The following is a 24,307-nucleotide window of genomic DNA, read 5'->3' on the forward strand; positions in this document are numbered from 1 at the left end:
GACTGTTTCAAGAAGGCATTTATTCCACATGATAACCCTTTGGAGGAGCCAAGCACACTTAATTTTCATTTTCAAATGTCTACAAAGTTTTAATTCTCCATTACACAAATAATTTCTTAAAATCTAGACATTATTCAAATGTATGCCAGTTATTGTACAAATAGAATACATAAAAAGATCAAAAATATACATATTCTCTCAAGCAAATTTTGTTACATAAATAAGAAAAATATATACAGCTGGATTTTCAAGGTACAATTCTCTCAACACTGCAACTGTGTACAGGAGGTGCTAATAAAAACACTGAAGCAAAAGTCAAGGAATGGCAGATTCCTTTGACGATCTCTACGGCTATTGAAATGCCTAGAACAATCTGGGAGGGAATATAATTTGGGAGATCTTAATTTTGACATCATGTTATCCCTTTAGCATATCCTCTGGACAGATGACATTCACACTTCTACCAGCCACCCCCGACACCTGATACAAAAGACAGAATGTGTGAAGAACTACATAATCTATGTCTTCATAGTCAGATAAGTAACAAGGGATTCTCAAAGAGTTAAATTTAGATACACTTGCATTGAAATTTTCTGGGTAAGATGAGCTACTGAAAAATCAAATAGTTTAAGTTGAAAGTGTCAAGAGGAAATCAAAACTCCGAAAATCGTAACACGGTAAGCAATAAGGAAAGAGGATGCCAGTGTTTCTCTAGATAAGAGGAGAGGGTTTATGTTTTGCCCCAGAAATTCTCCTTTCTTTTCTGAGCTCGCGCTAGAGTCTGAAAAGCCCGGAGACTGGAAGCCGCAGAGCGGGCAGAGATCTCAGACAGTCTGTCTGCATCTGTAACGAGAGAATCCCAGGATTACATTCCCGGTGGAAATCTCCACAGAACAATAGTATGCTTAATGTACTAGGAACGGAAAATCAAAACCATCCTATTGATAGCAATGCTGGATCTATCAGGAAACAAGAAACCTGGTAAATGGAGAGTTTAACTCATCATAGCTCATGGCAGTTTTCTAAGTTTATCAGAGGTCAAACATGCCAGTGTGACCAGAACCCTTTTTACATCGTTGAAATCCCACAAGGTCAGTAATTAAGCATAGCTTATAATTTTAGTATTATCGGGAAACAACTTATCTTGAGATGTCTTATCCTAGTTTCAAAAGAACAACTATTTGGAGCAAAAACGTTTTCAACTAAGAAAATAAAATGCGGGGCTGGGGAGCCAGCTCAGAAGCTAAGAGCACATACTGCTCTTCCAGAGGACCTGAGTTCAATTCCTAGCACCCACATCAGGCGGCTCACAACCACCTGCAGCTCTAACTCCAGGGGATTGCCATGCCTCTGGCCTCAAGGGTACCGCTATACATGTGCACATGCTCACACACATTATCAAGAATAATACAAATAAGTCTTTTTAAAATGCTACATTTTAACATGGTATTATATCACTTTTTCAAAGTCTCACTAAATGTTAAAAAAAATTGTTTGGCAATAAATAAGCTGCTCTTTCTAGGTACTGAAATCCCACATTCTGATTGAGCAAATCAATCACATGTTAACAAACACTGCTATCAACAAGACAAAAGGCAAAACTAGATTCAAGGTAGCCATGTGTTTAAAACACAACTTGCATTCACTGAATAAAGAGCTGCAAACTTACTAAAAGAGTTCTTCCAATGTAAAGAGCATTAAGTTCAAATTTATTTCCCAACTCAAAGTTAATACATTCAGAAACTTATTGGCACTTTACAGGTTACAGACATGCCTCTCAGGATGGGACAACGGTCATTTTGAATGTTCACCTCAAGTTTTCAAAATTCCTCCTGCTTTTATTAAAATCAAAAAATTTAACAGGATGAAGACTATACAGGAGGAGAAGGGGTCCGTTTTCATTAATTACACACATTTATAGAAATGAAAAGTGATAAGAATACGTAGGCATTTGAGAAAATATGGATTAATATCAGGTCAAGTTTCTGAGACAGAAAGATGGATGCAGACAGAGCCATGGCCCCTGCTGAGGTGAGGAACATGTTTGCTGGGGAAATACTCCTCAGCACACAGTCCCTGTGACTCCTGTGTAAGACGGGAACAATTTCATCCCTAGCATAAGGTCTCAAAGACCTAATGTAAAAATATCTACAGAAGAACTCCGAGGTCTTTGAAGTGCTAGTCAAATGTAAGATCACCATACTACAAACCACCTTACAAAAGAGCTGATGTTGATCTTAAGTAACTACTAAAATACCTTCATCGTTAAAGGCTTCACGTGGAGGTAACTGCAAATTGCTCATCCTTGGTTTTCCCACTTAAAGAAAAAAAAAGGCAGAAGACATTATCCTTTAGCTCCCAGACATCATATATTAATGGAACTGTTTGAACATTTGTCCCCTCCAAAATTCATGCTGAAACTGAATTGTTGTTGAGATAGCTCTAGGCAGCAAGCCCTTTAGAAGGTGTGACCTAAGGCAGTATCAGGGAGAGTCTGCCCTTCCTTCTCTCGCCTTTCTGCCAGGAGATGATGTATCAAGGAGACCTCACTGGATGCCAGCCCCTCTTTCATGCACTTTCCACCTGCTGCAACAGTGGTTCTCAACCTTCTTAATGCTGCGGCCCTTTAATACAGTTCCTCATACAGTGTTGACCCCAAACCATAAGACCATTTCATTCCTACCTCATAACTACAATTTTGCTGTTATGAATTGTAATGTAAATATCTAATATGCAGGGTAGCTGATATGCGACCCCTGTGAAAACGTCATTTGACTCTAAGGGGGTCGTGACCCACAGATTGAGAACCACTGTTCTAGAGCCATACTTGTCAATTAATTGTGTATATTGATAGAAACTACTACATCAAAGGGCCACTGGGTAATTTTAATGTGGTTGGCAAGTACATAAACTACGAATAAGCTCCTACAATTCTTCCCAATGACAATATTGACATAACTTCACAGAAACATAGTGGGCTTCCACAGAGAGATGGCAAACTCAATGTACACATTTAGAGAGAGCAGAAGCCAGAGAAAAAATAAAACGAAAAGATAAGGAAACAGCAACCAAGTTAGGAGAATGGGAAGAATCGGAGGAGCTAAGTATGTGATTCACCACGAGAGCAGAAGTCTCAAGTGGGCAGAGCAGAGAAGCTAAGAGGCAGTGAGTCACCAGGTATCTGTCCGCTTGTCTGTCTGTCCCCAGGTGACATGGGGGTTGGGACGAAGCAGAGGACTCTGGAGACCGTTTTATGCAACAGCTAGGTCACAAACTCTTTACACTTACACAGCTGAATTACTGCATCTCCCAGGAGTGGACTAGAGATTTGTCTCTGACGGTTCATCAGCTCTACTGTGGCCATGCGCCCTACAGCTACCGAACAGGAGCAGCAAGGCAGCAGAGGACAGGAAGAAATTGCTATTTCAGAAAGGTCGACATGGTACCAGGGAAATGAATGGGGAGCCACTCACTTCAAGATGCATCGTTGTAAAGTATCGGTAGCATTGGGCATGAACAGACAATCCCAAAGCCACCAGAAAGAAAACACCACACACACAAGCTCCGGAGTGAAAACTGCTGGGAATTCCCAACCGTGATGGAGGAAGGATGCAAACAGAGGGTAATGTCTACCAAAACCCAAGGAAAACCAGATCTGGAACTCCACATCCGAGCACCACCAGACAATGTCTAGAGACAGTTTCTGCTGTCCTGCCTGAAGAGGAGGAGCTACCGGCAGCTAGGTGGTCTCTCTACGTGCCTTGGTAAGAACATGAGAGACACCTTTCCCTTTATAAAATGTGAAGTTGGGTACAGCAGCAAAATCCAGTATCCACAAAGAGATCTGCCCATTCACAGAAATCCATTAGCCTGGGCTAGCCCGTGAGACCCTGGGCCACCCCGTGAGAACAATTAAAAAATAAGGAAGGAGAAAGGAGGGGAAAGAGGGAAGGAGGGAGGGCCTGAGGAAGAGATGGAGGGAGAAGGGGAGCCAGCATAAATTATTAAAAGAAGAAGAAAGGAAAAATACCTAAACAATGGCATTTTGTCAGCATGTGGCACTTTTTATTGTACCTATCTGTCAGTATAACACTTTTGCTTTAAAAAGACAAGAAATTAAAACAAAAATACTCACCATTGTGCTGAAATTCAGGGTCTCGCAGACAGCCTTGGATCTTGCTGGAAGGATGCCAGTAAGGCAGGACACACGAAGTAGAAGGCTGTCCAGGGGTGTGTGCCTGGTGTTCTGGAACTTTTGAACCTGGAAGAGCAGCCTCAGCCAGTCTGGGAACACTGACTTCACAATCTTCCCGCAAAGGTAGGGGATCAACCGTTTTGATGCCAGCAGCAGGAGAGGTCAGGAGAGACATCGTGCGGTGGGTTCCTTTCTAGATGACAGAAAAGGGAAAAGAAAAGACGCACACACGTGGGAACCAACATTCAAATGCCAACGAGTCACAAGTCACAGAAGACATGGGGGAAGTGGCGGTGTGTCCACGGAGAGAAGGCTGTGTGCGCGACCAACCAACGTGAGAAACATCTGCTAACAGGACAACAAAATGTACGTTAAAAATGCATTGAAAAGACAAACGTGGGAAGACAGGATCCTCAATGAATTGCTATCAAGCTACGGAAGCGTCTCCTTCGTACCAGGAAGAGGTAAGTTTCATTACGAAGCAGAAAAAGGCATATGTCAATAATTCAGATAGATGTAAGTATAGCGAACGTTCTACCTCGCTAGAATTTTTTAATCACAAAATAAAAGCAGTGAAGTACTAACTGTTCACTTACCAAATTGTGAAAATTAATTAAATTGAATATAATATTACAGAGGTGACCTGGATGTAGAAACACGGGACCCTTCTACAGATTTCCTGGAGCTCACTCTGTGAGAGCCCAGCAAGAGCTCTACAACGGTGTCTGTTTTAATGCTGTATTAATACTTGAGAAATAGTGACATGAGAGGTTAACAGTGATATAAACCAAAATGTAGTTGACAGATGGATTTCTTTATATTACTTTTTTTTTTTTTTTTTTTTTTTTTTTTGGTTTTTCGAGACAGGGTTTCTCTGTGTAGCTTTGTGCGTTTCCTGGAACTCACTTGGTAGCCCAGGCTGGCCTCGAACTCACAGAGATCCGCCTGCCTCTGCCTCCCGAGTGCTGAGATTAAAGGCGTGTGCCACCACCGCCCGGCTTTTTATATTACTTTGTAAATAAAAAATAAAATGCTACAAACCTGAAAATTCTATTTGAACATTAGCATCTGGTTTAAAATTTTTTAATTACAAATAGCATCCATGTTGCCATTAAAATAAATGATGCTTAATACAAAAATATATTCGCAGTAGAGCTAAGTAAGAAAATACATTAATCAGAAAATGATGTATACAATCTGAAACAAAACTAGCATATAAAAAAATAGATTCTGAAACCATGCCTGTAGGATACCAATTATTTATACACTATAACTAAACACCTCCAGACTTAACACTGACCATCACCAGAGAGAATGGGCATGAAAGCAATCCTTTGCTTATTCGTCAGTATTTTCAGATTTCCAGTGACAGTGCAGCTTAATCCTAAGAGTTCCACAGATTGCAAACACAGGCACAACAGTCTCAGTCATCCCTTGAACTCCCCTCACATCCCCTCATCTGAGCCCATGGATGTGACATTTACACATTTCCAACCTGGGGTATCATTTTCGAGAACTTCAACTCCAGTAAAAGAAGATAAATCTCCCATTCGCCTCCCCTGTCTCCTGTTCACTTAGAAAATGACAAGTGACACTAAAGGGACAGTCTTTTCTTCCTGTGCAGCCCGGCGGCTCTGCTCATCTTGGTTTTGCTGCTGCTAAAAAGAGCTGAATGAAACCTACACACTATTTTAATTGAACGGATCCCCGGGCTTAAGGAAGCGGACTGATGTGGTTTTGAGCCTCAGGCCTCTTTTCTGGCTCACCGTCCCCACTGTCCTTGCGGATAACAGTTCCCCACAGCAGTGACGTGGTGGACCCCGAGTCAAACCCTACTTGCTCTCCATTTCTTATCTCCAAAGGCTCCCCAATGCCTGCAGGACAAACGTCCAAGCCCCTCCCCGTCCCCACCTTTCCAACCTCATTTCCTACCCTGTCTTCCCTCTAGATCCACCTCACACTTCCTCTCTCTCTCTAAAACTCGACACTCTTCCTTGGGGACTTACAGGTCCATGATGGTTTCTGTGGGGGTAGGGGTCCCCCCCTTCTTGAGTATGATTAGGCAGCTATGGTCTCTGGGAAGGGAGAGACATTTTTCTTCAGCAGTGTGACTACTGGTGGGCAGCCCATGCTCCTTGTTAATAACTACTCACTTGGGATTCTGTTTAAAAAAAAAAAAACCCTACCACAGTGGGGGGTCACACCAAAAGCAAAAACAAAAAATGGGTGGGAGTAAGAGAGGAGGGGAAGAGGGAAGGAGAGACTAGAAGGACTAGATGGGAGGAAGGGGATTATGGGAATGGGTGGTGAGATGAACAAGAGAAGGTAATGAGGCCAGGCGGTGGTGGCGCACGCCTTTAATCCCAGCACTTGGGAGGCAGAGGCAGGTGGATCTCTGTGAGTTCGAGGCCAGCCTGGTCTACAGAATGAGATCCAGGACAGGCACCAAAACTACACTGAGAAACGCTGTCTCAAAAAAAACAAAAAAAAAAAGAAGGAAAGAAAGGAAAGAAAAAGAGAAGGTAATGAGGAGCAAACATGATAAAAACGCACGGCATGTGTGTGAAAATATCATAATAGAACACGTTATTATATATATATATATAATTAATACTGTGAATAAAAACAAAATAAAATGAACAGCTCAGCCCCGGAAGAGAACAATGTGGCACTTTCTGTTCTGCTTGGGAAACGCCCCGCCAGGTTCTCTGCCAGAGCACCTCCCTCCTTAGTCAGGCCTCAGCTGAAGTGTTAGCCACTCCATGCACCCGTCCACATGGCCCAAACACAAAGCCTCACCCATCCCTCGGAGTCACCTGAAGTTTAATTCACAGCCCTTCCTTCTTCCTACCTGAAATTACTTTTTAAAAAGAATCCTTTGTCTATTTCTCCCGGTTAAAAGGAAAGTTCCACAAAGTCAGGAAGTTGTGTCCCCAGATGTCAGGACAGCACCTGGCACACAGCAGGAGCCACATTAAATATGAGAAAGTAGATGAAAATAAAAATCCTCATGTTCCTCTCCAAAATAAGCCTATGAGTTCTTACTCAATACATACCCTCAATCCTGCTGGAAAGACAGAAAACCACAGCCACTCATGATCCCCTTCCCCCCATTATCCGACCCAGCACCAGGGGAGGACACACTTCCCTTACACAGTCATCTGGTGTCGGCCACTTCTACCTGTGCTCCCCATTGGTCCATGGTGCCAATGTCCCCTTTCTGGACGGGAACGCTGTCCCTTTCAGTCTGTTCTTCCTTCACTATAGACACAGAAATCACACTGAAACTACTTAAGTCAAAGTATGCCCCTCAGTGGCAGAGTACCTACTAAATAGTTCAGTGGGTCCCCACGCTTCTGAGATAACGGGAAAGTCTCAGTTACTAGCTTTGCTAGCCTGGTGCTACACCGTGATCCTTGCCATGCCCTGTGCCAGTAGGAAGAAGGAAGGGCTGTGAATTAAACTTCAGGTGACTCCAAGGGATGGGCGAGGCTTTGTGTTTGGGCCATGTGGATGGGTGCGTGGAGTGGCTAACACTTCAGCTGAGACCTGACTAAGGAGGGAGGTGCTCTGGCAGAGAACCTGGCGGGGCGTTCCCAAGCAGAACAGAAAGTTGTTCTTTTCTGCCTGGAAATTTTGTACAAGCCGTGAGCCATGTTCCTCTCTTCCATCCTTTTAACCAGGTTAGAGCATCTGATGCCTTTCATCGCAGGTGAATTAAGACTTCTAAGAACATCCTTGACTTCAAAGAAGTCTCCTTGGGCTGGAGAGATGGCTCAGCGGTTAAGAGCACTGACTGCTCTTTCAGAGGTCCTGAGTTCAATTCCCAGCAACCACATGGTGGCTCACAGCCATCTGTAACGAGATCTGGTGCCCTCTTCTGGCCTGCAGGGACACATGCAGACAGAACACTGTATACATAATAAATAAATAAATCTTAAAAAAAAAAAAAAAAAGAAGTTTCCTCTGCTAAGCAAGAGCCCGACCACTGGGCTATATCCCCAGCCTCAAGACGCACTCAACTGTCACACCTAGGTTAATTCCTCACAGAAAAAGCACTGAATATTTCACCTTTGAAACCTCATTAGTTCTCAATTTTGTGTTTTACTTTGTCTGGCTGATTAACATGTGTTCCTCCCAAGGCTGTAGCTTCTACCAGATCTACTGTCGGGGCCACAGCATCCAGCACGTTCACAGATGGGTAAGATACATCTACAACATAAACCAGACTGGTGCACACTGGGTTCTTCATATCATCTGTAAGATCTGAGGCAAGTGTGATGCACACCTATAATCCCCACAACTCACTCAGGAGGCTGAGGCAGGACTGTCAGTGTGTGCTAAAGAAACAGGGGCTGGAGAGATGGCTCAGCTGCTCTTCCAGAGGACCCTGGATCTATTCCCGGCACCCACAGGGAAGTGCACAGCCATCTGTAACTCCAGTAACGGGGAGACCTAATGCCTTCTTTCGGACTCTAGGGGTACTAGGCATGTGTGTAGTGTACAGACATACATGCTGTTATTAGCCACTTGATGTGGGTGCTAGGAACCAAATTTACGTCCTCTGGAAATGCATCAAACATGCTTGGTCACTGAGCCATCTCTCCAGGCCAGAATAAACATTCATTCATTCATTCATTAGCAGTACTGGGGATTGAACCAGGATCTCATGCATGCTAGACAAATACTCCACCTCCGAGCTACATTGATACATACATATATATATTACACAGAATATCCAGTATCTCTCCTCAGTCCAGCTTTTCAAATGCATTGGCAGCTCCCATCCGCATGTCCACTCATACAGTTCACAAGCTTCTCAAATCTAAGAGAACTCTTGCTATCTTCTGACAAATCTTTTCCTATCCATCTTTCCTATCTCAGTTAAAAAGCAACTCCATTCCTCTTGCCCAGGCCAAAAATTTCTCAGTCATCCTTGATTCTTCTCTTCCTCCCACACCGTATCTCAACTTGCAGCAACTCTTGCACACACATCTTCAGTGAACATGCAGAACTGGACTTCATCAGATGGCCTTACCCCCTCCCACCACAATCCAAGTCACCAGGATGTCTTCCTGGACCTAGTGACTGACTGCTTTCACACACGTGTCCAGTCCCCAGTGTCCATTCTCAATGCCATGGCGAGAGTGACTCTGGGACAGTCCATGTTGGATGGTGTCACTCCTCTGTCCTTCCAACACTTCCTACCTCATAGCTCACTGAAAACAACGTGTGTGCCTTTTCTATGACCCACAAAGCCCTACACAACTTGGCACAGCATTCTGTCTCAAAACCCATCCCCCAGGCTATTCTCTGTTCCAGTCACAAGAGCACAGGACTGGTACTTAATGAATTCGATGGCCTCTCGCCTCAGAGACTCTTCACTTCTCTTCTCTTTGACATCTTCTCAGATAGGCCAGACCAGTTCTCCACCTTCTTCAGACTTTGCTTCCACACCACCTTGCCAGTGAAGGACCTCCTGGACCACTTCCTACTCATCCCCCTACCTTAGTTTTCCCAGAGCACTGACACCTACCTGTGTTTTACCTTCGCTATCATGACTTCGGCCCCGCCCTCCACTGGACGGTAAGCCCAGTGAGTCCCGGGACTTCTGTCTAGTGTTTATCTCCAGTTCTAAACAGTGCCTGAAACATGGTTGGAACACAGCTAGCAGACAACAGACTGTGTGTTTCTTCTTTCCTTCCCGATGAGTCATTACTAAGAATACGTGGAAGCATATCAGCAGCAATACAACCTCACAACCAAATAAGTAAGTCAGTAAATCCCAGTGCCTTTGCCTGGTGTTACTAAACGTTACTAGAAATATTTCTATATACAGTGGGCAGGACTTTCTGAAGTCTCAAGCCTGCATGCCATTTACTACATGAGACTGCGAACCCAACAAGAGAGGTTTTCCCCTGAAACACAAATGTCTACCTTAGTAAGGTCTTTCTTCAGAGAGTCTAAGCCATCCTGGGAGGACGCTCTCTTCCTCTGCTCTGGGGCTGAAGGCTTCGCTTTGGATGGCGACACTAAGACCGCCCCACCTGGAAAATCCCACAGAAACTACGTGTCAATCACACCAAGCCACATTCTACACAGGCAGACTGTGGACTGCAGGATCTGACTCTTACCCACAGCGGGGGTGGTGAGATCATGGTGAGTCCGCTGGATGCCGAGTTGTCTCAGCTTCGGGGTAGGAAGCCTTCCCCCATTTCCTGAGGAAACAGAAGACGGCTCCGACCTAAAAAATCAAACAGTCTCTCAGGAAGCCTCTCGTCCAGAAAAATGTGGTCAAACTATGACATCACAATTATGTAGCACAATAATAAAGCATAAACTGTCCAAGAGAAGTCTTGTGTGTTTCTGGGGAAAAAAAAAATAAGGTTCCTATGCAGGGAGCCTGTGGTGACACCTGCCTATGATCCCAGTGTTTAGGGCATAGGAGGAGTGCACGGGAGAGTCATGAGTTCTAAACCAGCCTCGAGTATTCAGGGAAATCCCTGCTTTAAAAAAAAAAATCCTTTTTAAAGTTCTTAGTCCATATGTAGTTAAGAGGAACTGCGTACTAGAAAGGAGGGAAGATCGCTATAAACCAGCAATCCACAGCTAAGAAGACTTCCGTTCAGTCGGCACATTAGCTACATTCAGTTCCACATTAGCTACGACACCCATGAATGAATAAAGGGTTAACTACAGCCAAGATGTACCAGCAGCAGCAGCGATGAGCCGCCCAAAGCTGTCTACACACACAACCAGTTATCAGCTATTTTCAGAAGCTACTCTAAGTCCTACAACACAGTAGCCTTGACTTCTGGACAGACTGGTGCTAGGATAATAATGAATACTGGTTTGCTCCGTGGAGTCATTCTTCCAGGCACATAACGACCCTGGAAGTCCTCGCCACCAGGATGTAAATGAGAACAATCTATGTCCCCCTCCAGGAGCACAGTATTTCAGTGCCCCATCAGCATCGGTGGTGACTCGACTTAAAGCACACGCCACGTAACTGTGCCTACTTCACCGTGTTAAAGCAAACCTGTTCTTTATCAGTCATAAAGCTGCAGGTGAAAACCCCTAGACCTGGTGAGGAAGCCAATGCATATTAGTCACGGACTAGAATGTTCTAGACGCCGAGAAGAGTGACCCTCACCCTTCTTTCACTCTGTCTGCCTTGGACTTGTCCTGTGTGTCCGGTTTCTCCAGCTCTCCCACAGAGATCGGCTTGTCTTTCCCGCTTTCCTCCTCCCCGTCTCCTGTGGGCTGCTCCTGTGGGTCCTCACTGGTGCTCTCCGCATCCCAGGCCAGCTTCCTCCTGACAGGCATGGTGGCCGCCTCCGGCAGGGCCAGCTTCTCGGTGGAATTTTTCGGGGGCTGCTCCTCCAGGGCAGCTTTCTTTGCCTCTAGCTTGGGAGGAGGATGTTTCTGGGGAGTCTTGTGGCCTGCAGGATCACTGCATAACAGAAAACAAACAAACAAATGCAACATGAAAGAATGAAACACATCCCTGATCACTGAATAACAAAGAAAGTTTTATTGTAAGTCTGCGTTCGAGTGTTTTAGTTTATACTGGCTCAGTGAGTTCATCACGCTCCTCTCGTTTTCCACACTGATGGCCTTGTCTAGGTATTAAAGTTATTGTAGACTACAGTAAGTGAAAGTTACGTCTGAGTCTCCACTAACGTATTCCAAAAAGTAATATATTTACCTCCTTTCACACATATATGCTTGTACTTCTGGTGGCAAAAGCCATTATTTACCCTCAAAACGAAAAAGACTTAATACCCCAACTCAGCTAATCGGTTGTAACTAAAGTCATATCCATGCACACACTCAAGGATACATCTGAACAAGTATGCAGATTCAAATTTTTAGATTTCAGATTATTCATCTTTCCAAAATATTATTAAAGACAGTATTTTCTGAACTTCTAAAGCAGGGTCATCTATAGAATTTATAGATGAATTTGGTATATGTGACCACATTAGTATGCTCTAACTTAAAATTATTTTATTTGCTACAAATCAACGTGTAATTTCTCTTACAAGTAGTTGAATTGTGTTCACTTTAAAGTTCAAAACAGCAGAGAATTCTCTACAACTAGAGACCATGTTCCATATTAGCCACAAAAATGTATTCATGAATGATAATGGATATTTACCACTAGCTTATACTCATGGATGATAATGGATATGTACCACTAGCTTGTATTTGCGAATAATAATGGGTATATACCACTATAGCTTGTATTCGTGGATGATAATGGATATATACCACTAGCTTGTATTCGTGGATGATAATGGATATATACCACTAGCTTGTATTCGTGGATGATAATGGATATGTACCACTAGCTTGTATTTGTGAATAATAATGGGTATATACTACTAGCTTATACTCGCATGAGTTTTCATGGTTGCTCTTTCAACTTCTTAAAGTCCTTTTTACATCTAACCTTTAGTCATTCTAGTTCTGTGGTTGTTACAAAAATATTGCAAAATTTAGCCTTCCATAACAATGTATTATCCACACAGAAACATAAAGAGCAAGTGTAATATAGCTGTTATGTGTCACAGAGAATAAGCTTTAAATAAGAAGAGAACCATGTGAGTACAAGGCAGATTGTAGGTAGTCAGGTCATTTTCCCTATGTCATTCTATGATGAGCATAAGCTACAACACACACTTCTCACCATCCACAAAGAGCGCCTCACCCGGCAAGATCCAATGCTCGGATGTTGCTACTAATGGTCCCTTCTGAGCTCGTGGTCGAGGAGACATCCCAACAGCAGTTGCTATCGGACAGAATCTGGTTCAGATGGTCCCGAGAAAAATGTGTTCCCTGAACTCGCTTCCTGTAAGACTCAGCCTTTTCTCGCAGCTCCTTAACCTACACCAAAGAGCACAGATGTCATCCGTTACTGTCAAGGCTCTTTTACAAACATCAACAAGGACATATGAAAGTCAATGCACAAATACAGCCAAAGTCCAATGAGAAAGGAAGGCAAAAATAAGAGCCACATACACTCATCAGACTATGCATTTAAGCAGAAATTAAGACAATTGGGCTAAAGCACAATGCAGTTAATTTACTTCAGACTAGCAGGCAAGGAGACATTTGTGGCAGCTAAGAAAAATATTGACATATACTTTTTTATTGCAAATGAAATTATACAGGTATTCTAAGCATTATTATAGTGTTTAAGAACTCAAAAGCAACCAACCTCTGCATACCACATGGCATTTAGAGAACCCTAGGGGAGGAATACAGAGACACACTTAATGACAGGTTAATGCCATAAAATAGTATTAATGGGAATCAATGAGATGTTGTACCTTATTATTCCTCCTTCTAAATATATATAAACTTGTCAATCAATATTTCTTGTATTCTTAGTAACACTCAACTCAGTAACCAAGACATCTTAATACCGCCTCAAGGATCAGCCACATCTTGCTTGGCTGTGATGGTGTTGTAACAGGTAATTGATTGCTATTCCTAGCTCCCCATCCCTGGCTGGGATGGTGTTGTAACAGGTAATTGATTGCTATTCCTAGCTCCCCATCCCTGGCTGGGATGGTGTTGTAACAGGTAATTGATTGCTATTCCTAGCTCCTCATCCCTGGCTGGGATGGTGTTGTAACAGATAATTGATTGCTATTCCTAGATCCCTGCCTCTGGAAGAATGCTTACATCAGTAACTCCCAGTCTGGCCTACTCTCCCAGCTTTGTACCCAGCTGCTCCTATGACAGAAGATACACTGAAGTTGTAAGAGTCCCTCTCCAAATTCCTCAGGTTCCCTTGGAATCAGCAAAATCTCAACTTCAAAAAAAAGTGTTAACTAAATATACAATTGAATAGAAATCCCTACCAAATAATGGTTGTATATTCAACAACAAGATGTTTTTAAACATTATGATGAACTGTAGAACACTTGGCATTCCCTAATCTGCAAACAGTGTACTTTCCTATGAAAAGGACCCAACTCCCCATCAGAAACCCTTTCATTTTACACATCATACCGCCACCTGCTGGCTCGCTTCTCTAAATGCAAATGTACGGTGTAGAAACCACAACGCAAAAGGCTAAATCGTTAAAATTCAGCTTTAAAAATCTTCTTTATTATATTTAACAACTTTGACTGTCACTGATAATTCCATATTTTAAAAAGAGAATTCCCATATTTTTGTAAACTCCTTTATCCCTTGACGATTTATTTTGGGTAGGACTGTTAATAGTGCCATTTTTTTAATCTTCGTGGGGAAAAAGCTGTTTATGCATTATCATCACTGCCTTATTCTTTAGTAGCAGTACTGTTACACTTGTGTGTCTGTGCAGGCGTGCGTGTATGTGTGTGCGCGCGCGTGTCTGTGTCTGTGTCTATGTGCACATGCATATGAGTGTGTGCATGTCTGTGTCTGTGTGTGTGCATGCGTGTGTGCCTGTGTGCGTGGGGGGGGGGGGTGTGCGCGCGCGCGCAGCCAGAGGACAACCGACCCTAGGGAGTCAGCTCTCCAAACTCAGGCTGGCAGGGCTGGCAGCAAGCTCTTCCTCTGCCGAGCCATCTCTCCAGCCCGAAAGTGTGTTCATTTTCTACCATTAAGGTAAGACTCTCGTACTTACTGGAGTACTGTGCACTAGTACTGCTTGCTCACTTAAAGGCAACAGAGGAAAATAAACGATGAAACCTGCGACGCAAAAGCCATCGGGGAACTACCCAGGGCTCCTTAGAAGGCAGTTGGAAACAAGGGACGGAGAGCATTGAATGTGTAGGGAAAGACCCATCTCAAAGTGAGTACCTATGAAAGCATTAGGAGACCATACAGACCCAGCAGACCGCTCTTATGCAGACAAACTTGAAAATATCCTAAGGGAAGATCTGAAATCCTACTCTTCTTCACTGCCAAAAATGAACTATGTGCATAGATCAGTTCTATCACCTCCCAGACTTCCAGGGAAATGGGCAGTAACAGTTTTTGCATCAACAGCAGAACGAAGTCGTCTGGTTTAAATATTCCGAATGACTAGGAAACCGGTTATGAGGTGCCTCATGTAAGTGCCCATGTATCAAATGTTTCATCACCTCCTAAGAGCTGCAAGCCTTAGGATCACTTCCTGTATCCTCAGAGTCTCTCTCCATGAACCTGGGAACCTGGGGGGGTGGGGGGGCGGCAGTGCAGCTTTGAAACAGGAATTCTGTGCTGTCCAGAGTGTGGACTGAGCAGCAGAGGTAAAGAGTGACCAGAGCCGAGGAACTCTCAGACTCAGTGGGCTCACAATGACCAAGGAAGCAGGCCTGGATCTATATTATCACCCTAATCACAATCTGCATCCTAATAAATGAGTGAGGTACAAACCAAAGGACGGGCTCTAAGGGGGATCTGATCAGCACAGTCTTGAATGTGGAGCCATGGGAAGGAACAGTCAAGGAGACTACATCCTATTCACATGGAGGCTCCAAATGCTTCACACATGAGAGCGTGGATGAAGAACCAACCACCCTTCATCCAGTGATCCACTTTTGATACCAATTATTTAGAAGGATGGAGAGCAGACACTTTCTGGAAATTCAGTATAACCATTCAGTTCTATCTACTTATGATAGACAAATCCAAGGCTTTCAAAATTCTTCATTAGCCACCCTTCCTAATAATGTCAGCGCTAACATTTCAGTTTTACATTTAAATATCTATAATCCTAAACTAAGATGGAAACTGAAGAGGCCGACATCTCTCAAAGTAAGATGTTCTATGGGCAAGAGGGGAAATTTGAGTGTGGACTCCAGAAATAACCCTAAGACCAATGGCCAGGACCACTATAAAGGATGGGAATAAATTATTCCCAACCAAACAATCCACATAGTAATGGCACCCAATGACAGGACACAAATATGTTAAGCAGTAGGTACAGAGATGGCTCAGAGGTTAAAAGCATTTGCTGCTCTTGTATAGTACCAGAGTTCAGTTCCCAGAACCCACATCAAATGGCTTACAACCACTTATAACTCCAGCTCCAGGTTACACAACACCCTCTTCTGGCCTACACAGACACAGACACACAAAGACAGACAACAGACACACACAACATCTTACTTTGAGAAAATTATTTTTCCCAAATTGAACTAAATCGTTTAAAATTTACATGCAGAAAAATCAAATTCAGAAAAACTGAAAGATTTATTTTTTTTCTCAAAAATCGTGCCCCCCCAAATGAGGAGTAATCTTTTAGATAGTTCTTACAGCATCTGTTGAATCACAGGATCTCTCCAATGTGGATCTTTATCTAGAATCAAAGTCCCAAATGTCCTAAAAGTCACATCAATAGCCAGCCAGACATCGTGACATGTCTGTAATATCTACATGGGAGAGACTGAGGCAGGAGGTTTGCTGTGAGCCCAAGACCAGACCCTTTTCCAAAAAGCAAAAACAAATGAACTTAAAACAGACTCAGTTATTAAAGGCACAGAGTGTTCTCTTAAGAGCGTTATAAAGCAGCAGTGCGATGATAACATTGCACAGATGTGGAGTACACAACCACATTCAAAACCAACTACACAGACACTCAATGAATAAGTACGTGGGACTTAGGATAGAACGCCCAGTAGTTTTGATTAAAATGGATTCCAAAAGTGCAGCATTCCAAAAATATAAAAGGAAAAGACAACTGTATCTGAACTAGAAGATTATAACCCAAAAGGTGAGTTAATGTAAGGATTGCGAGCTGGAGCTATGGCTCAGTGGTTAGAGCGCTTGCCCACTTAGGCAGTATAATTCCAACACTGGAGGATAGAGGAGGATTCTGGGAGCTCAACGGCAGCCAGTCTAGCCCATCAGTGAGCTGAGTTCAGTGAAGATGCTGTCTCAAAAAGTAATGTGGTGAGTGACGCCAACCTCTGGCCTCTACGTGCACAGCCATGTACGCACACTGCATACACCCACACACACATAGCACACACACCAAAAAATGCCGGAGGGAGGGGGTGACAGAGTACTCGACATTCAGACACTTTGTTACCACCAGTCACATACCACAAATAACTGTCCAGAAAAAAAAAATCTAGTATCTCAGCAAAATATGGACCATATTAAAGGTCTGTAACTTGGTTAATAAAAACTGCTCACCGATTTCTTAGAGAATCGTTATTCTTTTCTATCACCAATTTAAGTTTCAGTTTTTTGATAAAAGAGGTTAAGGCAAACTTCACCCTTAATTTATATACCTATAACTTCTAGTAACAAGAGATTACAGCATCAAGATGTCATACTAGGTAAAACTGAGAAAACACATTCTCCTCCATTAGGGCAATGTAAGGGAAGGCGTCTGACTTCAGCATCTCTCCAGTCTCTGAAAACACTAAACATTCGAGCTGAGGCCTAAACACCAACTCACCTTACTAAGGAGTCGCACACTAGCCTGGGATCTAACACAAGACTTTCTCATGACCTCACCCCTGTCCACCAGCCCTCCGATTCCTTCTGCCCTGCCCACTTCCCCGGACATACTCTCTCTGTCAAGACCTGGAATACTGATAAGCCATCCAAGAGCTTGGGGGTTCCCATCCTCCCTCCATCCTTTACTGCTTCTGACACTCAACTTTTTTCTATTTGATTTCACCCGAGTGAACAGACAAACGGCCCAGACGAAATGGGGGCTGGCACTCTACCTCTGTCCCATGCAGCGTGCACAAGGCTCAGGGAGACAGTACCAAGAGCAGCTGCAGTGGAAAAAAATCCAGAAACCTACAGAAACAGAACGCTGAGGCAGGAGTGGCAGCCATTTGTCTGGGAGAGGCCAGCTCAAAGAACCAGCAACTCAAAGGGGCCAACACCCGACCCCGGAGGCTGGCACATAATTGCCAGCCATGGTCCTAAGCACTGAGCTAGACAAACTCATTCCCCATCCAATGAATCCTCTTTGGAAAGATGGATGGGAAATAATGTCTATTATTATATAATCCAACTAAGGAATGTTTTAATTTAGCCTGTGCACATGGAAAAGGTTGAAAACTGTCAGGATACACTCTGAAGACACCAATTCTATGACAATCCTTCTGCTCCACTATTTATCCTAGGAGCCCCACTTCTCAGGACTAGCAAATAACGGCCCTTCTTCCAGCCTGTCTAGATCCCCAGTGTCTCCCCTATGTCAGGGCACCCCGAGAGTAGAACTGGAAACTGAATGAGCTCAGGCTACACCCACCCTTTCCTACACACTGCAATGGTACAAACGGTCAGCAGCCTTGCTATCTATACATTATTGATTGGACGGTGACCCTCAGTTAAAGACTGGAGGTCTGAATGTCATGAGAAACAAATCCATAATGCAATGAACTAATTAAAACTCTCAGCTATTGGATGGTAAAGAATGACTTTAATAATAAATATCAATCTCTAAGAAAACCACTGGTATAAAAACAGTGAACACACTGGTACGTTGTCAATTACTACCTACAATTTTAAGACGGTTGAAACTGGAGTGCTATTATTGTATCGTTCATCTTGAAATTGTGAATGAAACTCATTGTAAAACTAGACAGTTTTACAATGGAAGACAATGTGAAATCACAGGCTCACCTGGCTTGGCACGTTCTCCTTCGCGCGGGTCCAAGCTCCAGCTTTATAGAAATACTGGGCTGGGCTCAGAAATTTTGCTCTATATTCAGAATTCACCTTGCTAAGAGAGACAGAATGGAAGTAAGTGCTTTAGCGTGTTGACCACCCAAAAATGACCATCTCCTTATAGAATACATACCCAAGCCTTTGGTGTCTCCACGGAGCAAGCTTCTTTTTAGGCTGATCTGAGTCTTCTGATCCCATCTCTACTTCTAATTCTAAAGGCTCGTCTGCCTTGTTATATTGAAATGGAAATAATTTAAGTGTTTATGCTTAGAGAGTCATACAATAGAATAAAAACACAGATGTTATGAAGGCAGGCTTGGAGATCCTATTACAGTTTTGCTTTTAGATGTTTTTAGCTACTAAAGAAAACAAGAAAAAAATCAACAAATTGAGATCCCTGACTAGGGTTTTGTTCTTTTGTTTTTTAAAGATTAACAAATGCCATCTAAATATTGAGCAAGCAAAGCTACTACATACTGAACAGATTTTTACTTAGTCCTTAACTTTACATTCAAGTGTTACAGTAATTAAAGTTTTGCTAATTAAGTTACCACAGTGCTTTACAGAATAACACTTTCCACCCCTATGAATGTCATAGGTCATAAGAATGTATATGTGTGTGCTTAGTGAACACGCATGTGTGTGGGCATGCACCTGCTTGAGTACACATGTATGCACGTGTGTGTGCATGTGTGCGAGCATTTGCATCCACACGCACATACACAGGTATATAATTTTACTTTTAGTCATATACTTTCTAGTTTTAAAAACCACAAAGTATCAGGTAACATTACCACAGGAGACAAAAAACAATATTTTATATTTCATTTTCCTATAATCTGCAATGATTTTATCCTGATGTCATAACTTAGAATACCTGTAAGTTCACACACAAACCCAGCTGTTCATATTCACTGAAGTAAATGATATGAATTTATACTAGCTATAACTTAGCATAATAAAAAGTTGGTCTTAAAATAAATGCGTGTTCTGTTTAACAGCTACGACTTTCAAATGCACGTTCCCAGCATTCCTGCTGCCCTGCAGCTCCCGTCACCACACGGCCAATCATTGGGCACTAACATGGAGGACTTACCTGCTCACTGCTAAGTATGTCATGCTGTATTAATGTTAGTTATGTACCTTTCTCCCAGCAGCCTAAGCGCTGCGGAGCTTTGCTGCATCTGCATCCTGTGCTCTCATACCTACACAGGACCTGGCTCCTCATAAGTACTCAACGAACATCTGGCCTTTAATGAACAAATGAGTTAACGCTGGCAAAAGAAAGAGAACTCAGGTGGTAACAAAAGAAGCCAGGAGGAGTGGGAAGCCTTTGCTAAGAGGCTGGGAGTTAGCAGATACCTTCTCCGGAGACAACGTCTCAAGACCACCGTTTCCTTTCAAACCCTCTCTTAGCTTTGGCTCCTTCGCTGGAGACAAACCCTTAAAGTTCCGCTTGTATTCAGTCTCGTGGATGACTGTATTGCCTTGGAATTGTGGAACAATTTGGCTTCTATTACGGAAAACCTGAAAACAAACAAAAAGAAGTTCAGTTTTTGGTTGGTTCTAAGTGACACAGAACTTAGGTGTCTAATTGCTCTTAGAAACTCCTAAGAAGTTGAATTACAGTGCACAAAAAGGCAAAATTGTGTATGACTGCAATTCCATTTCACATGTGTCCTTCATAGCCAAAGGGCAAATTTCTATACTTGTAACTATGTTTTTAATAAATAGTCAAATTACGATCAAAATGTTACTTAAGGAAAAATAAACCATACTCCTTTGTCTGATTTTCCCTTCCAACTTCCTCCCACCAGTTTGTAGTGAGATAATGAAATAAACATATTTTCACAATATGAACAGACATTAGCTTTATTAAAGTAACTGTTGTCAGCTCTACAAATTATGTTTCTCCTGTCAGAATTCCCCTTTTTCTAAAACATTAAAATGGTTCCTAATTTGTTCAATCGGGATTTTTTTTTTTCTTGCCTGTTGCTTGCTTAGGTTTAGCACACTGTCGCTAAGGCAAGAGAGAACATCCAAGAACTACTATATCTCTCTCTTAAATGTTTTCTTTCATCCATACTATTCAATATGGTTTCCACGTGCTGGTGTATCACATGGATGACAATGAAATTCTGGGAGGGTGCAGGGTAGGACATACACCACTGCTGCTTCGTACCACTGAACAGCACATCTTCACACAGACCCAATCCAAACCCATCTCCTCAGCACCATACAACCTCACGGACTTTCCAGCCCAGACTATTCCAACTCCTTTCGGTATTAATTACTATGACAACCTTATTAAGAAAACGCACCTGATTAAAAGCAGGTGGCTCCTTTAGAGAGCGCTGGAAGCTTATCAGTGAGCTCCTCCAGACCTCAAAGCCAAGGCGCTTTGAACTTACAAAGAGCGTTTGCTTCCCAAAGAAACCCTTTGAAAGCCTCGCTAATGAAAGCAATGGAATCATTAATGAAGACACCGCTGGCGGTTTATTTTACGTTGTACTTCTGATCCTATGAAAAAAACACTTCTGCAAAATGCTTTCACTGGCATGTAAAATTTGTGGAGAAATCTTTGATTTGAATCAGCTCTAGCTTATAGTTCAAATGCTCTACGAGAACGAATCATCACTTTCAAGTCACAGGTAATTTTTAGGGACACTTAATATCTAAGAACACTTGCAAGCAAGTAAGCAGACGAAATACTGTGCCTATTTATGAGGTCCTAAAAAGAGAACACATCATTTTGTGTTATACCTCATATGATCCTCATATGATCCTAAAACATGTAACAACTAAGCAAAGCTGCCACGAAGTACATCATCAGTGGTGTGCATATGACCGTGGAAGATCACAGATGTTATTATCCTGCTGTTATCTATCATCCTCTCAGTTTTTAGAAACAGAGTATACACTGAGCACTGAAATACGGGCAGAATGGACCAAGGGCATGTAAAAGCACACAGCCTTATCAAAGAAAAATACCACGACCAGAAACAAAACTGAAGCTGTCATGGACTTCTGGAGCTGTTACACATGGACCTGGCAGTTAAGAACATAAGTAAGAATTCAGAGACTAACAAGTCTCCAGAGGACAGCAGCAGTTAACAGAATGTTTATTAGCAAGGTAATAAAATGCTAAAACTGCACGAGAATGTAATGAAATCTAATCTAATCTAAATAGGAGAACAAACAGAGCTAAACTCAATCCCCGTCACCATTCAGCTGATTCAAGGCAACAATTATATCGAGTGCTACTTTCAACATACTTTACATTTATTAAATATTCAAAGCAGTTATCTTTCTTAAAAAATACACATCATGCGAAACATTAGTCAAATAAACAGCAGTTTAGAATATAACAATTGAATGGTCTAAAAAGTAAACTAAAAAGATCTTTTGGCACGTGAACACTTGCCGCTCCCCCAATGTTTTCACTGTCCTGTCTCCTGCTTAGCGGCTCTGGCAATGGGGATCATTAGTAAGGACAGGACGGTACATTATTATATAAATCAGTCGTAAGGGGGAGAGAGCCAAAGTCCAGCAAAACTCGCCTCTGTCTTCCAGAACCTAGAACCAGGCCTCGGGCAGTTCCTACTTTCTCTCAGCTCTTAGTTCCACGTAAGTCTGTGTTACTGAGTCAGGTTAGAACGCTCAGAAACGTATCGCAGTTGTTAAACTACCTGACTGGCTGCAAAGACGGGCGCAGTTTCTTTACGGGTCTTCCAGACAAACTGCCTTTGGTACTCAGAGTTTCTCAAGGCATTGTGCAAGGGAACGACGGACAATCCAGCTTTCTTACGGAGATGCCTATCCAACTGTTGGGGAGAAGAAAACCCATCCAAAACTATTAAAATTTGCTCCACAAACTATAAAGCATTGTAACATGAAATTTATCCCCTAAAGTTTTCATTGTATCGTACAGTATTGCTAAACTATATACATACAGTATAGTAAACTTTTAACTTCTAATCACTTTTAAACTGTCAAAATATTTAAAATTCCTTTCTTAATAATAGTGTCAAGGAACTATTATGCATCTAAAAAAAATAGTACTGCTCAGATCCTCCCTTCCAATCATTCACAATTAAATCTAATATCAAAAAGATCACAGCACCTTGCCCTACCCACACACTTCTGTGGGCACCCCTTCCCTCGGACCACCAAGCTCACGCATCACCTTCCATGGTCCCCCTACATCCCCCGGCTCTCTCAACAAGCCACGGATCCTCCTCCAGCACCCCTAAATGGCTCCAGGGTTCCAGTCAGGGCTGGAGAAAGCTAAGGAAAGAGCAACAGCCTGAAGAATGAGATGTAGGAGGCCGTGAGATTCCCACAGCCACCCTGCTGCCTCTGCTTATGTGTGCCTGCCGGGCCCTGCTGCAGGCCAGCTGTGACATAAGAGGACAGAACTGCAAGGCCTTTGAGAGCCAGCCAGAAGGCTCCTTCCTTCCCCTCCCGTCAACTGAGCTTCTGTTTGTCGCCTCCCAGTACACAGTAAGAAAGTGAAATGAGGCTAGGCAGAAGTCAGCTGAGCACCCCAGCCAGGAAAAGGGCCTTCTCCCCTTCTACTTCAGCTTGACCTCAGCCCTTAGGACTCGGGCGCGAGTCCCGGGAGAATAAAATCCAGAGGCAAGGACTGTTCATCCCGGGAAGGCGTTACTTAGACAACCAGCACAAAACAGAGAGAGTGAAGAATACAACCATTCTTAGTAACTCTCAGCAGCCTGCTGGCATCTAGACCAGAGACACGAGGCAAGGAAATAATGACAAGAAAAAAATGTAAATACACAATGCAGTACTATGAAATGATGCAAAACCTACAGAAGCTGTCACACTTCTCTAAAGAAATATGACGGATGTTCTACCCTGGGATCTACACTCTCCGCCAGAGGTTGGGGGGACGGTTCCAACTTCACTTCATCATCCAGTACGTGGTTTCTTATTGCATCCCTGGTGCTGTCCCGCGGCATCTGAAGCCCCTTCAGTTCTGGAGTCTGCAGAATGAGATCGAGTTCTCTTGGGAACCCTGGAAGCCTCTAAGGAGAGAGCTCTTTCTTGGTTAGCATCTTCTTCTGGCTCTGCCTCTTGTGGTTTTGGTGTCTGGAGGGTCTGGGGTTCTGATGGGACAACCATATCCTTCTCTGTGATGGCTCCATTCACTCAGGGATTTTGAAATCTGAGGGTCATGGTAGGGAACCCTTCGTTTTGAAATAAAACTTGGTTCTTTCGTGATCCCTACAAAACATAGCACATAAAAGTAGCTACTTCCAAAGTTCACAGTCGGGAAGAGCTCTTAATAAAATCTGTGATTAATAAAACCTGTGAGGAGAGAGCAGGAGCTTAAAATTCAGTTGAGAGAGAGCAAGATGGCGCCTGCCACCAAGCCTGATGACCTGAATTCAATCCCCATGACTGGCACGGTATAAAGGAGAACCAACTCCCACAAGCTGTTCTGTGACCTCTACACATGCCCTGTGGTGTGTG

General features: G+C 43.0%; 1 protein-coding gene across 1 annotated transcript in view; it reads right to left on the minus strand.

Moving 5' to 3' along the window:
* The window catches only part of Mdm1 (Mdm1 nuclear protein), a 26,854-nt gene continuing 2,547 nt past the window's right edge, over window positions 1–24,307 (minus strand). The window contains 15 exon segments of the mRNA XM_059245740.1: window positions 1–843; window positions 2,258–2,317; window positions 4,136–4,388; window positions 10,133–10,242; window positions 10,330–10,439; window positions 11,349–11,648; window positions 12,909–13,084; window positions 13,419–13,448; window positions 18,770–18,869; window positions 18,948–19,042; window positions 20,177–20,341; window positions 22,504–22,638; window positions 23,689–23,772; window positions 23,774–23,981; window positions 23,983–24,058. Coding sequence (XP_059101723.1) covers window positions 731–843; window positions 2,258–2,317; window positions 4,136–4,388; window positions 10,133–10,242; window positions 10,330–10,439; window positions 11,349–11,648; window positions 12,909–13,084; window positions 13,419–13,448; window positions 18,770–18,869; window positions 18,948–19,042; window positions 20,177–20,341; window positions 22,504–22,638; window positions 23,689–23,772; window positions 23,774–23,981; window positions 23,983–24,058 — 2,015 coding nt within the window. The 3' untranslated portion in view covers window positions 1–730.

The sequence above is a fragment of the Peromyscus eremicus genome, chromosome 18 (genome assembly GCF_949786415.1).
Source record: "Peromyscus eremicus chromosome 18, PerEre_H2_v1, whole genome shotgun sequence".
Lineage (NCBI taxonomy): Eukaryota > Metazoa > Chordata > Mammalia > Rodentia > Cricetidae > Peromyscus > Peromyscus eremicus.